At 43.5% G+C, this 14,379-nt stretch overlaps 1 protein-coding gene across 18 annotated transcripts in view; it reads left to right on the top strand.

The window, feature by feature from the left end:
- RBFOX1 (RNA binding fox-1 homolog 1) overlaps window positions 1-14,046 on the top strand; it is a 1,461,670-nt gene extending 1,447,624 nt beyond the window's left edge. For 14 of the 18 annotated variants that reach the window (XM_042921406.1, XM_042921400.1, XM_042921398.1 and 11 more), the window contains 2 exons: window positions 11,916-11,991; window positions 13,515-14,046. In XM_042921406.1, the coding sequence (XP_042777340.1) occupies window positions 11,916-11,991; window positions 13,515-13,637 (199 nt within the window). In that variant the 3' untranslated portion in view covers window positions 13,638-14,046. The remainder of the gene's footprint in view (window positions 1-11,915; window positions 11,992-13,514) is intronic. The other 4 variants (XM_042921408.1, XM_042921394.1, XM_042921395.1 and 1 more) reach the window with 2 other exon arrangements.
- The last annotated feature ends 333 nt before the right edge of the window (window positions 14,047-14,379 follow it).

Below are 14,379 nucleotides of genomic sequence, written 5' to 3'. Positions count from 1 at the left end.
ATCAATCAAATGTCAAATTATCTCCTAGCCAGTCCTCCCTCCTCATAAAGTGAATATGGAAAAACAGAACCGGTCGGTTACAAAGGTTGTGTACTCATGGTTTCAATGAAGACCCCGAGGGGAGCTCCTCATGTGCCCCCTCCCCCATGCTGGGAGAACCCAGGGCATCCCCATTCTAATCAACAAAACCATCCCCACATGCAGAACACTCCAAAGGGCAGGTCTCTTGAATCCCGGTATCTACTGGATTTCAGCGTTTGACACAAGCCAGTTTCTCTCCTTTTAGATGAAGAAAGAAATCAACAAGATGCTTAAAACCTCAGTTTTGAGGGCCTGGTGGATTTTATAACTGAAATTCTTATAAAGATGTGTTATTCTTGCACAGCTGCCTCTCAGGGCAGAGCTGACCGGGTTTGTCTCTGGCTCGGGGTAGAGATGGTGAGGTGAAAATTGCCAGGTGGTACTGGCAGCACTGAAGGGTTGTTTCTTCCTGTTTCCAAAGGAAACGTGACGGTTTGTTACTTGGGTCATTTGGAGAGGATGCCAAAATGTTGGTTCTGCTTCGGCTAGCCACATAGAAGAAACGTTTCTCATTAGCATGTGTGGTTTGTGAGACTGTATTTACATTTATTTTCTTACTCAGTGTTCTGCTTCGGCTAGCCACGTAGAAGAAACGTTTCTCATTAGCATGTGTGGTTTGTGAGACTGTATTTACATTTATTTTCTTACTCAGTGTCTCCAGCAATGGTGTTCATTGTTTTGGTTTGGTTGCTCCTGAAAGATAAGTACCCATGTGGGTGACACTGGCGACTGGCCTTTTGACAACAGTGCTGAACCCTCAGCATACAGTGCCTCCCCACCTTGGACGCTCAGCTTCTCATTCTATAGCAATGAGACCCTTTCAAGAGTCAGATCCTGTAAGAGATTGCAAAAGGGACTTTCCCAGGACCGGCTAGTGATTGTAGTAGAAGTAGAATATGGGTCTTGCCCAAGAATGGAGGTCGAAAAGCAAGTTACTTATTTTGGCCGAGCAGCTGGAAATTCATTTCAGTTAATTAATATGTATTGAGTCATCACTGTGTATCAGCAACTGTTATGAGCCCTCGGGACATAGCATTAAATAAGCCAAGAGGAGCCCTTCCTTCAAAGAGCCTCCTTGCCCCCTTTCTAGTGGAGACCACACCCCCAACATGTAGATGGATAGGCACGGAATATTCTTGCATGTAAGTTAAGTTCTACAACAGCTCTAATGAATCAAAGAGCAGAGGGGTGGACCGAAAATAGGATGAACTGCTACCTTAGGTTCAGTGATCACAGAAGATCTGAGAGGGTGACATTTGACCGGGGACCTGAATCTAGTGAGGGTGCAGCCAGGAACGTAACTGTGGAACGGTAAGCATTTCAGGCTGAATGGGCAGCATGTACCAGGGCCATGTGGGTGAGACATGCCCGAGGTGGCCAGGCCCAGCAAGATGTGCAGCATAAGGACAAGTAAGAGCTTTGGAGATAAAATCAGGAAGACAAACAGGGCTCAGGAGAATCAGACAAAACCGTTCAAGATTTAAGTGCGGTAGGAAGGCACTGAAGGGTCACCTGTGATCTGCCTTGATGTTTAAATGGTGAGTTAGACTGCATTGTGGGGAACAGATTACAGGATGGCAAGAGGAGAGAGGGTGCCTGTTGGGAGTGTTTTGCAGCAGTCCAGGGAGGGGTGACAGTGGCTTAGGTTAGGACCGTGGTGAAGGAAGAGCCAAAGTGATAGTCTTCGGGCTGCGTTTTGACAGGAGAACAAGTAGCAGAGGGCAGCAGATGAAAAGCCAATGAGATTGTCTGCGTTAAATGTCCACCCTCTTCCTCTTGTTCCGAGGGTGAGCCAGGTATTTCCATAAGGCGCTAAGGCTTTTTGTCACTACTGATGATGAGTGAGCCCTCAATCCCTGCAGTAGCTGTGCCTCAAATGGACTTTGCTGAATTCTCCAGGGTGTAATGATCACTTCCTGTTGTTTGTTGAGCAAATTCTGTGTGCTAGCAAGCATGATAAATTATATGGATACATACCTACATGTGCATGTATGTGCATGTGTAGACATGAACATATGATTTATTACACCAGCTCAGTGAGGTAGAGATCACCCTCATCCTCACTTTGGAGGTAAAAAAGAAAAAAAAATTGCTCAGGCCCAGAGAACTTTGGTAACCTGTCACAAAGCACAATGGAATGCCTCTGATAATGAGGTTCTTACCACTAGACCACACTGCCCCCACGTATTTCTTGTGTTTTGACCTTGGAACATTGACCTTTGCCTCCAGATGGAATTCTCCTACGTTTTTCAGCTGCCTTGTCTTGCTCGTAAAAAGCTAGTATTTGTGAGAGAACATAGTTGTTAACATGTTGAGGGGGCTCAAGGGAACTTGATGGTTCTATAAATGGCTGCTCCGCTCGGTGTTTATTTGACTTGGGCCATCCCCTTCATCAGCAGGTGTGTGTTGAGTAGTCTGATGTACAGGGGATTGGTCTGGGTGCAGGGACAGAGTGAAGGGAGCAGCTGCCTTGTCAGGGAACATTCTGTGTATTCCCGGAGATGTCTGTTCCAGGTCACTTCTCCCCAAATCTTTCTTTTGCTGAAAATCAGTGTCTAAGAGTCAACTAACAGGATAATCCATTCCCTGAAAACTACCAGAAACTTGGAACTAGTTGTTTTGGATGCCAGATCCTGGCTCCCAGCTGCCCCCTGCCCAAGAGAGTTTGTGTGAATGCTTGTGTGTTATGGGGTGCAGGTGGAGGCTGGGTCTCCATCTGGTAGCAACTCTTGCCTCCTCCACTGGGCCAGGTACCATCTTAGAGGCATGGAAAGCCAACCTGGGGATACACTCCCAGTTCTTTGTCAGTACTGGACACTAGGTAAGGGTGGAGGTCTGCAAAAAAGCCTTGACCAAATGGTTATCTTCCAACACCATTAAAACCATCCTCTGTAAACAGGCTGCTATGTACTATATTAAGTAATTAGAAGCAAGTGCATGGGCACATGGGGTGGCATCATCCCTTCCTTCCTTCCTTCTATCCCTGCCCAACTTGTGCATGCACAGGCTCACACAGGCGTGCACACACACACACGTGCACATCACGCAGCTTCAGATAATATTGAGAAGAAGTTTCCAAATTGGCCATTCCCCTAATTGATCCTTCAGCAAACTTTATCTAATTGTCTTTCCTACATTTTGGTTATTTGATTATTCAGCAAAGTCGTCATGCAGGAAATTGATTTGTAGTTAATTGGTCTGTTTCCAATAAAATGTGATGTGTATTATAATAGGGGAGTGCAGGGTGTTCGGGGAACATATAAACACAGGAACTTAGTAAAAATAATTATAACATTTATTGAGAGCTTGCTGTGCACTAGGCATAGTTCAAAGCTTGTTGCAGGCAACAACAATACCCTATAAAAATAAAATGTCTCTATCAGTTTACTTATAAACATTAAAGATAACCAGATAGCTCTGAATTGGCCTGACTGAGGAAGTTGCTATATCAGTGCAGAATTTGAATTAAAAAAAAAAAAAAAGAACAGCAATTATCAAACGTTAGACTGCATGAAAATCACCCTTATTACAAATGCAGAATCCCTTTTCTCTTCCCATGCCTCTGCCCGAGAGATTCTGATTTATAGGTCTGGAGAGAGAGCTTGAAAATCTGCATTCTTTCAAGTTCTGCCAGGTAATTCTAATAGAGGAGCCCTCAGATCACACTTTAGGAACCATAGAACTGATCAGTCAGGAACCTTTCCCCTCTCAATGGTAAGGAAAACATAGGATGGGTTTTTCTAGAGTTGTGTTTTGCAGTATGGTGGCCAATAACTACAGCCCTTGAAATGTGGTGGGTCAAAACAGAGATAAGCTGTAAGTATGAAATACATACTAGATTTGGAAACCGTAGTACAAAACTTATGTAAGATATTTCATTAATAAGCTTTAAGTTGATTACACATTGAAGTGATATTTTAATTAACATCTAAAAATGAGCTGCACCTGTTTCTTTTCACTTTTTAAATGTGGCCACTATAAAACTTAAAATGGCTCATCTTTGGCTCATTATATTTTTATTGGCCAATACCATTCCAGAGCTATATTTTCATTCATTTTGCTCAAATGAATATTGAAAGGGTTTGTGTGCCCCAGGAACTGGCCTCTTAGAAGTGAGGGATAGTCACCTGGAATTAAAATATTGTGACAGATAATCTATATGTTGGCAGTGCTTCTTGACTTTATGTTTCCATTTTGCCTCCAAGTGAGAGTATATTGTGTGTGCGTGGGCATGCTAGTTGTTCTTGCCGTGCTAGTTAACCTCTTAGAATCCTTGATCTGCTTACATAGGGTGTGGGGCCTCTGGATGCTGACTTCAGGGGTAGTTTTGACACATGGACGCCATGGACTTTAAGTGTTGTGACCCCACCTGGAATAGACAGAAGGCAAAAGCTGTAATCCTAACCATCTTGATAGCATCAATAACTGACACCCATTTGGTTGCTGACTAACTGGTAACCCTCATCTCAACTCACTATTGCCTTATACAGTCAATGTGGACCATTATTTCCATTCCCAGATGGAGGAAGTGGCCCAGAGAGGAGATAAACTTTCAGAGATTACTCTTTGTGGTTCCCCCAGTAGGTTAAACCCTATCTGGGGCACCATGTTGATTTCCAAGCATGATGGGAAACTCTTAGTGATTTTGGTAGAGCAACTGTCAGGACACAAGGAAGGTGAAACAGCATTTTTAAGAGAAAGATGGCCTTGAGCTTGGCATTAAAGAGAGTGTGGCTCTGGGTCTTTGGCCAAGAGCAGGATTTACTGTGTCTTCTCCACTCCCACGTAGTGGCTGCTACTCTGCTCTGATGAATCCAGAATCATGGTTACTATCTCAGACCTGTTCTGTTGGGATTCAGAATTGGAAGAGGTTTCTGATTGCATGGACAGGGTACAGAAAGGGTGATGCCATCTGATTTGCCATGGGTGGTATGATCTATTTCTCACAGATGTTCTAGGTGTTGGATTTATGTGCATACTTATGTAGACACAGTTCAGATGTGTCACAGTTTGGATGAGAAAACCATGTGGCTTCCCATTTAGAAGCTAGAGAGCCCATAAGATGCTTTCTTTACTGGTTCTGAGCAAAGAAAACATGAGGCTGAAAACTGTACTTAAGTGATTAGTGAAGGTAACCATTTCAAATCCAGGGTAAGGAAGTGAGCGGCAACAGGATTTGGAAATGTCAGAGTCCAGTTGAGACAACTCTGTGTTGTTCACTTGGAGAATTTCTTCCATTTCTACTCATGTCCTTTTTTGGAGGTTTTGCTATATTTGAAGTGATTTTTCTGGATATTTTGAGTTGTGGGACTGGTTAAGTTCCTCTCTCATGTATCTTGAGACGTTTTAGAATAAAGCTTGGTCACCCTCCATGGTTTATAAATGTGGAAGTCATGGTCTAGGCTAAAGCTAGAGAGGTTATCGTAGTCAAAAAGGAGTGTTTCCCTAGCAAACATGTTCACTGAGGCCAACAGAGCCGGTGAGAGCTCAGACCTCAGTGGAGTCTCCATGAATAGGAACATCCCCTTCTAACCCATCTATCTCTAGATTGTTTCCCATTACACTCAAGTGATTCTCATCCTGAGACGGTCAAGATTTTTCCCCTCCTGTGGCAATCCAAGATGGTGGACTGAGGTCTTGGGAGTCCTCGTATTTCTTCCTGTGGAGATTAGCACCAGTTTTTCCCTGTCTCTTTGCAGTGAAGAGAGATAAGCTCACTGTCCTTGCTACGAATGACCCTGGGAGATTTGCCCCAAATCTTGGCCATGATTACCATTTGTATCTTAATATCTTCTGACACCAGTACACATTATGGCAGCCCAGACTGTACAGCCTGTAAGTTGTGGGGTTCTATGATTTGAGAAAGGAAGGCTTGCATGGTACGTGTTTATATGCATGAAAGTGAGAGCCCATTTACCTTAAATCAGGAAGGAATTGGAAGGGCGTTCTGTGACCGCCTTACTCTAGGTTGCATTCTTTCATCTTTTGAAATGAGGAATTTTGTCTGCGTCCTTAGCTAACAGAAACCCCACAAGCCAAGGGGACCTAGCACATCCTGCAGTCCAAAATCATTAAGGGATTTGTCAGTCTTTCACCTCTTTCAGTAGGACCATGGGATCTTACTGTGTTCTGCTGAATGTTTTTTTAGTGATGAGTATGGGATGGGTGAGTTGGAAAGTATAAATGCCCATAAGACTCTATTTTTGAAAATGGATTGATTTGCAGTTGGATCAGGGAAGGAACCATAGCTGGAGCAGAGCTGAGGGATTCCAAAACCCACATGCCTTCCATCAGTCTTTTTCTTCCTCTTCCTGACTGATAACGAGTGTGGCTCCTTTTGCCACTGAGAATTGCCAAGAGCAGAGCATTTTCCCAAATGCAAAGAATGCCTGATCTGAAGCACATATCCCAGATGCTTTCTCTCAGGATGGGAGGAAAACAACAACTGATTGAATTACACCAGCAACAATGAAAACCAAAGGGCTTTCTTCAAAAAGCCCTTTGGTTTTCATTTGGAAAAGCTCAAGAAAGCAGAGTGATGAAGCAGGATGAACATCTGGGTAGGTGGGGATCCGTCTTCTTGTGCAGGTTAACTTCTGTCTTTCTTCTCACCTGTTGCCTCAGATGCCCAGACTGGGGTGAGCCATGCAAGGGTCCAGACCTCACTTGACCCTCCACGGGAAAGTGCAGAGGAACATCCCTTAGCTACACCATTGCTCTCCAAAGGGCAGGCTGTTACAACTACAGGGTCATGGTGTAGTGCTCCCTTTGCATACTGTGTTGCATGGGTTCATTTTCCCTAATGCCTTGTAGACTATGTCTTAGATACATAATTAGGAGGACACTATAGTCCCTAACAGCGATGCAGAGACCCCAGGGGTCAGAATACATACTCTTTTGGAAGCATACTTTGCAACACTTCTTTGTCACACCTTCTTGCTGCAATTGGGCTGTCCATCAACTGTGAACTCCATCTCTGGGGGAGTTCTTCACTCACCTTTCTGCTCCCCAGGGTTTCCCCAAGCTGTCTCTGGGACCAAAGGCATGGAGAAGTGATGCTCTAGGAAGAATAAAGGTCCTAGGAGTATAAAGGCTCTCAACTGAGATAGAGAGTAAAATACAGGCAGTGAAATTAATTAGTGTCCTTCCTATGTCCCTGTAAGAAAATCACTTCACTCTTAGAATGCTGGTGTGGTACCAGCACAGCTCTATCGTATTTCATTAGCATCCCCCTTGTTTCAATGAGATTTAGATGTTAATAATAAGTAATATTTGCATCTCTGAATAGAATTGGCAAAGCACTTCAACCTACACAGTTTGAGTTCCCCATTCAGTGGGCAGCATTGTTACTTGTTTTTTTCCAACATAACCTTATGCCCAAATGCAGCAGTTTTAACTACCTCTGTAACTCCTAAATTAGGTAGTGCTTAACTCCAAAAGTATCTGTAGGTTGATTGCTAGAGCTGCACATGATCATATTAGAGTAGAATCCTTCCCTTGCCTCTACAGACCCGAGATCTGGGCAGGAGAGAGAGCCTGGCTTGGTAAACTCGGACTCTGATCCCCTGCATCACAATCTCTTGTATCTGTAGAGTGGTTTAAAATGTACCTGGTTTCTTTTCATGCACTTCATCTGTGAAGTAGGCAGGCCTCAAACCCAACAATACCATTTTATGAACAGGAAAATGAGGCTCAGGGAGAACCATTTGCCTAGTCTTTGAGTAAGGACATTGCAAAGGCAGAACTTGACCTTGGGCTTTCTTGTCTCATGCCTTCTCCTCTCCCTAGCACCATGGGTGGCTTCCTGCTTTTCACTTGTTGCTAAGGTCAAAAAAACGTAGGTTCATGATGGCATGGCTACAAGCTGTGGTGAAGTCACCACCAAAGCTGTTATCTCTTACTTCATTGTTTGTTTGGCTTTTCCCTGAAGGATTTTGATGAGCTTGATGGCAACTTGGCCACTGTTCTGTGAACTCTCAGGGGTGATGTGAAATTACACACTCTGTATCTTCAGACTCCCCAGAAACTTTTCTTCTGAGTGTCTTAAGGGTTTTGAATGTCTTTGGGAGCAGCTGACCTGGTATCTTCAGAAAGCCTATCTGGAAGACTCTTTGCTGTTGACACAATACTTCTCTCCTGTTTACTCCTCCCTCTTGCTGCCTTTAGTCATGCAGTGGCATTGGCTTGGCCCCTTGTTCACCTGCACTGTGGCCAGTTCTTTGGCACATGCTGGAGACAAAAAGGCAAACAAAATAGACTTGACGCAACCTTCATGGGGCTGACATTCCTGGGGGGGTGGTAAATAATCAGAGAGGTAAGTAAACAAAATTATTATAGACTTGCTATGTTACATGAAGGGTGGGCAAGTGCCAAGACGGTAAGAAGAGAATTAATTTGCGTGTGTTCATGGAGCAGTGATGAGGCCTGGAGTCATGTGCCTGGAGCACAGTGAGCAAGGGGTGGATAGGAAAAGATAAGACAGGATTGAAAGAAGGGCAGGGCAACACATGCAAATTTGGGCTTTATAAACCATTGAAGGGTTTTAAACAGGGAAGTGATGTGTTTTAGATTTATATTTAACTAGATGGCTGATGGATGGATAGCATATGATAGAAGTAGATTTGTTAGCTATAGATATAAATGGCTTGTGGTTTGAAGAGGCAAGAGTAGAACCACAGAGACAAGATTTAAGGCTGTTGTGGCTTTGCTTCTGATGAAACATTGATGGGTTAGGTTAAGGTGGTGGTAACATGAAGGGAGTAAAGTGGACACATGGAAGATTCCTTCTGTAATTTTTGATGGATACATTGTGGGGACACAGAGAGCATCATGACCTGATTGCACCATTGTCTACTTTGGCCAGGGATGGGTGTCATGGAGGGTGAGGATATGTGCAGGATGGTCATAACATGGCGGTTGTAAGACATTTTCCCATCACTCCCACTGAGGTCCCTGGGAATTGCCATTTTTCCTTTGGGCTGTGCTTAGCCAGCCCTGAGGACATTAGGTCGCTGACGTGCCTGGTATTTCTGCTGCAAGAGTAGTGCTCAAGTCCACGTCTTCCCTAATAACCTTGTGTCTAAATTGTAGTGTCACACAAGGGCGTGTTTAGAAATTAGCATTTGAAAAGAAGCCTCCTTGCTTTCAGTTTGAGCTGACATGGTCCCTTTTCCTCTGTGGAAATGAAATTTATTAATCATAATAAAACCATCGGATTCTGAAGGTAGAGGTCACCCTGAGGAGAAAAGGGGCCTGCTCATTTACGAGGAATAGTTCAGTGCTGCTGTATTTTTCTTCTGCATTGGAAGAGAATGCTGCCAAATTGTTACCTTGGGTTTTCCACAAAGGTTGAAGCTCTGCCCAGTGTTATAGTCAAAAAAGAATTTACCATTAAAGTATGTGGAGGGCAAGGGTGGGAGCTCTCTTCTCATTGAAAACATTCAGACTGTGGATACATTATCTCCCCAAAAGAGGAAATTTTTGCCACAGTAAAACCATTCCCCAAATTAAAACAAAAAAAAATTAATTTCTCTAAATGGGCATTTTCACACTTGTCTTGAAGAAATCCCATCAAAATGATGCTTTGGCAGAGCAAGGCTTTTCAGTTTATCTTTGCATTTTATGTCCTGTTCATACAACCAGCTTTCCTGGGTGAAAGTGCATTAAAATAATCCGATTAGCAGTTTCTTTTTTCTCTAGACCAACGACAGACTATCTTCTCACAAAATGAAAATCAGCGTCAGTCGTATATCATGTCCTTTGACCCCTGTTCACATCTACTTCTACTTACGTGGGCAGAGGCCCAGCTTTCATGAGGGACCTCCATGAATATACGATTTCTTCAAAAATGTCATCCTTCTTCTGGTTTTAACACACCTTCTGTCTTGGACTTACCTCCATTCTTCCTCCCAGAGACAGAGAGCATTGTTGACTGAAGGTCACCTGATTGAGCCAAATCAATCAAGGGTGTTCCAAAAAATGAAAAGCAAGAGGGGGTTGACCGTTACTTTCCCTGAGAGAATCACCTCAGAAAAGAAACATCCATTCTTGTCACTGCTTTGGAAGATGAGGAGACCACAGTGTTGAAGCAGAAAGCCTCATGTGAGCTCAGTGCCCTTTGAAACAGGCAGGGTGTGTTTAATAAGAGTAAGACATTTGTAATGAGAATTTGGTATAATCAAAAAAAATTTTTTTTTCTCATTTGGGGTCTAACTCAGACCCTAAGAGTTAAAGGTCCTTCACTCCAGCTTCTTCCCATTGTCCCAGGCTCCATGATGTGAGCAACTAAATGAGACCCATCCAGTACATTCTTATCCACCTACCGTGAGAAAGATGACTGGAAGGAAAATGGGGAAGAGATTGGAAAGGAAAGGAATAACAATAAATGCAAATGAGACTTTAAAAGTTGAGAGGTGAGCTTAAGGTTGATAATACAGACGTTTATTCCTACCTTGTTCCTTCATTCCTTAAAGCAAAGTCCAAGAGTCACAAGCTGTTGATAATTGGCACAGATCCCGTTTAGTGGCCAGTACATGCATCCTCCAGCTGCTGTGTTGGTTGGTAATAGCACACAGCTGCTGCCTCCTTCGGAGACCTACCCACTGCCCAAGAGTCATTTTAACTCAGAAGTTACCCTCCATTCCTTAAGGAGGCCCACAGATGATGCTTACCTTACATGGGCATTAAAAACCAAGGCACTTGCCCCCAAGCAGGATCAACTCTGCAGGATCAGGTAGAAGCTGGTCTCCAGACCACATCCTTACGTCTTTCTTCTCATGCTCCAACCTGCTCACCTCTCTGTCCTCCTCTTGAAAGCACTCCTCCACAAGGCATGTGCACAAGAATCTCCATTTCAGACTGTGCTTCCAGGGAACCTAACCCAGTTTAACCTGCACCTCAGCTTTGATCATTACCAAAAGACCAACGTTCAAACTGTCTCAAAGAAGATACTTAGAAGGTCATTCAAGTAGGGGTTCTTGACACCTTGGAACGAGCATCCAGGTTGCCCTGAGAAACTAAAGGATCAGTCCTGACTCTGTTTGGCTTTATGACTTTGAGCAAATAACCTAAACTCTCTGAATCTTAATTTCTGATTTGTTGCTGTGTTCAGTTCCTGACACACAGTAGGCATCCTTCTCGTCTTCGTTTATATTCCAAAGCCTGTGCTAGAAGGCGTAGCAGTAGAGGAAGGAGGGTGGGAGAAAGGTATAGAAAAACTCAAAGATGAGATCGCATCATCAAGAAACATTGTCTGAAATGTGTCCCTTCCTAGAACCTGACCAGAGATTGATGAGGTAGACAATCTGGGGTGATAGTATCGAAATCAAATCAGACTAATTCTCATGTGGTGCGGAAAGGTCCTACACACCCTTCAAGGATCCTCCTCTTCAGTACATCTGTTTTTTTCCTCTTCTGAGACGTTGGCCCCTAACTGCACAGACCAGGCCACTTTACCCTTTGTGATCCACCTTGTCTCGCCTGATCGATAGCAGCTGAATTAGGAGAAAAGACCGTCTCTCTTGAGAGTAACATGTCCTTTGTGGGTGCTGGGCTTCTTGAAACCACTCCTTCAAGTTGTTTCCTCTGCCTGCCTCAGTCTCGGCAGTAGCCCTGTGATTGACCTGTGTAGAAATGGTTCAATGAGAGAGAGGAAAGTGAATATTATCTCACACAAGGTTAAATGGACAGAAGAATGTGTTGGGCACAGACGGGCTTCTCTCTGAAAATGAGTAGGGCCCCTCTGCACTGTCTTGGTATTTTTGTATTTTATGGTTGTTATCATGACTCTGTAACAGCATATAATGGATTAATCTTCACCTGCATTTTCCTTTCAGTTACGGACGAGTTTATGCTGCCGACCCCTACCACCACACACTTGCTCCAGCCCCCACCTACAGCGTTGGTGCCATGGTGAGTACCAGTCCCTCCTCTTCCTCATTTCTTCCTGCTTCCCTTCCCTTCCCCCAGCTGGGACCTTACTACGGGTTGACGGTTGACGTACTCTCACTTCCCCTTAATTGAATTTGTCTCTTGTGCTAACAGCAGCTAAAATGCCACATTAATCCTCCCGGTAAACTTGATAAATGTCTTAATTTCTTGGCAATGTAGTGCATGTAAGTTATTATATTTCTAATTTTGCAAGTCTCACCTAGCAGAGCACTTACCTTAATGGAATAATTAGTCATTTTGATAATTAAATCCATCACTAACAGAATGCAGTGTCAATGCAGAACTTTTTTTTTTCTTTTTTTTTTCCCTCCCTTGCTGCTCATTCACATAGCCCCAAGGTTCCAGCCCCAGCACAGACTTCAGAGGAGCTAAGCTGCACACTTCCAGACCTCTGCTGTCAGGCAGCTGAGAATCTGACTGCCTCTCCTCCCCTATTACAATTCATGTTTAAAGTCATAGTCGCCCAGGAAAGAAAATAGAGAGAGGGGCACACTTTGTGTGTGTGCCTAGTACATAAGGAATTAGAAGGAATCAGCTGGGTTTGGGAGTTGTCTTTTGTTTTTTTTTGGGGGGGGGGGTCTGGGTTTTTGTTTTGGGAGGGGTGGGGGGGAGGGCAAAAATGGGAGGTGAGGGTGGGGTGAATTTGCCTGTACTTGTTCAAACTTCTATGCACTAAAACTCTTGAGTACAGTAAGACGTGCCCATCACGTGAGAGCGTATGCAATCATTACAAAGCTTTTGGCATGCAGTTTTCTGCTTGGGGTCAAGAATATCAGTCCTTATCCTAAAAATAAATCCCCATAGGCATTCATTTGAATCGCCAATACTTCTAGAAAAAGTAAATAGCTAAGTGCCACCTCATAGCCATCTAAAGCCATGGCCAGACGAGTCACTGGAGCTTGGTCATAGAAATTCAGCCATGATTTGGAAACATATTATTTTGTACAAGCTCAATTACATCAAGCAATTCATCTGTAAACTCCCCTCTCAAGAGCAAATTCCATCCAGGTTGTTGAGCCAAGTCAAGTAAGCAGTTGATTTAAATTTTCATCCTGATTTTGCATTCAGCAACTCTGCCTCAACACCTAGCCCACTTGAGGAATAGAGTTGAATTACTGCATCCAATCAGCTGTCTATATTCAGCCTCTTGAGTGTAGACTGAGCTTTTCCTGACAGAATGTCCTAGTAATGAATCAAACAAACAAACCAAGAGAGAAGGGGCCAATTGTTCCATTGTCCAGCCTGCGTCAGAGACCTTCTCGCTAGCAGGACTGGCCGAGCGCATTTGGTCTTGCAGGGACCTTTCTTTAGAAGGAGCTGTTGGGGGAGGTCAGGACTGGCCAAGAATGAGCTGGGACGGGTAGAGGGTGCCTCCATTTTGGTTGTTTTTGAGTGTCTATTTTTCACATTAGTCTTTTTTGATGACGCACGTGTTGCAAAAGGAAAAATGTAAAAAACACACCCCTCAAATTGCTTTGTTTCAGAATGCTTTTGCACCCCTGACTGATGCCAAGACTAGGAGCCATGCTGATGATGTGGGTCTCGTTCTTTCTTCATTGCAGGCTAGTATATACCGAGGGGGATACAACCGCTTTGCTCCATACTAAATGACAAAACCATTAAAACCTTCCAGTGTGGGGAGAAAGGAAGCTTTCCGAGGCCTGGGTGTTGCAATACATGCAGTAACGCATCATTTTAGCAGCCCTAAAGATTTAAAAAAAAAAAAAAAAAAAGAGGGAAAAAATTACATTTTTTATCTTATACCTCAGATATTTTGTTCTGTGTATTTTAATATTGTGGGTCTTTAATTTCTGAAGGTTCCGTAGTTGGTTGCTGGCTGTAGGAGTTTTTCTGTGGTTGAAATAGAGAGATGCTAGCTATGAATTAAAACTGGATTAGGGCCATATCCAGAGTGCTATATCATGTAAATGAATTATATATGCTGAATATCAAGCTACTGGGGTTATCAGCTGTTTGGGAAGAGTGTAAGTGACTACAGTAGTCATTTTTTTTTTTTTTTTTACTGCATCTGCATTATTTTATTTTATGAATGGGGAAGGGTGGGAGGGTCTTAGGGGATCAGGACTGGGATTTGGGCTAAAAGGAAAAAAATATATAGTAACTGATCAATCTAAATGACCCACTGCACCAACAATCATATATCAGCTGTTCTAAGTTGCTCATTGAGTTCAAGCCAAAGGTTCTGTTATTAAGGGGGTGCTTCTAAAAGCACTTTTTGCATCCAAGTTGAATGAAGCTGTACAAACCCATCCTTTAAACCATTCCACCCGGCAGTATTCAGCTTCTTAACCAGCCGCTAGTTATTTAGGCAAAAACTGCTAGTTAGGC

The sequence above is a fragment of the Panthera leo genome, chromosome E3, assembly GCF_018350215.1.
Source record: "Panthera leo isolate Ple1 chromosome E3, P.leo_Ple1_pat1.1, whole genome shotgun sequence".
Taxonomy (NCBI): Eukaryota; Metazoa; Chordata; class Mammalia; order Carnivora; family Felidae; genus Panthera; species Panthera leo.
This window is presented reverse-complemented; position numbering and strand designations above follow the sequence as displayed.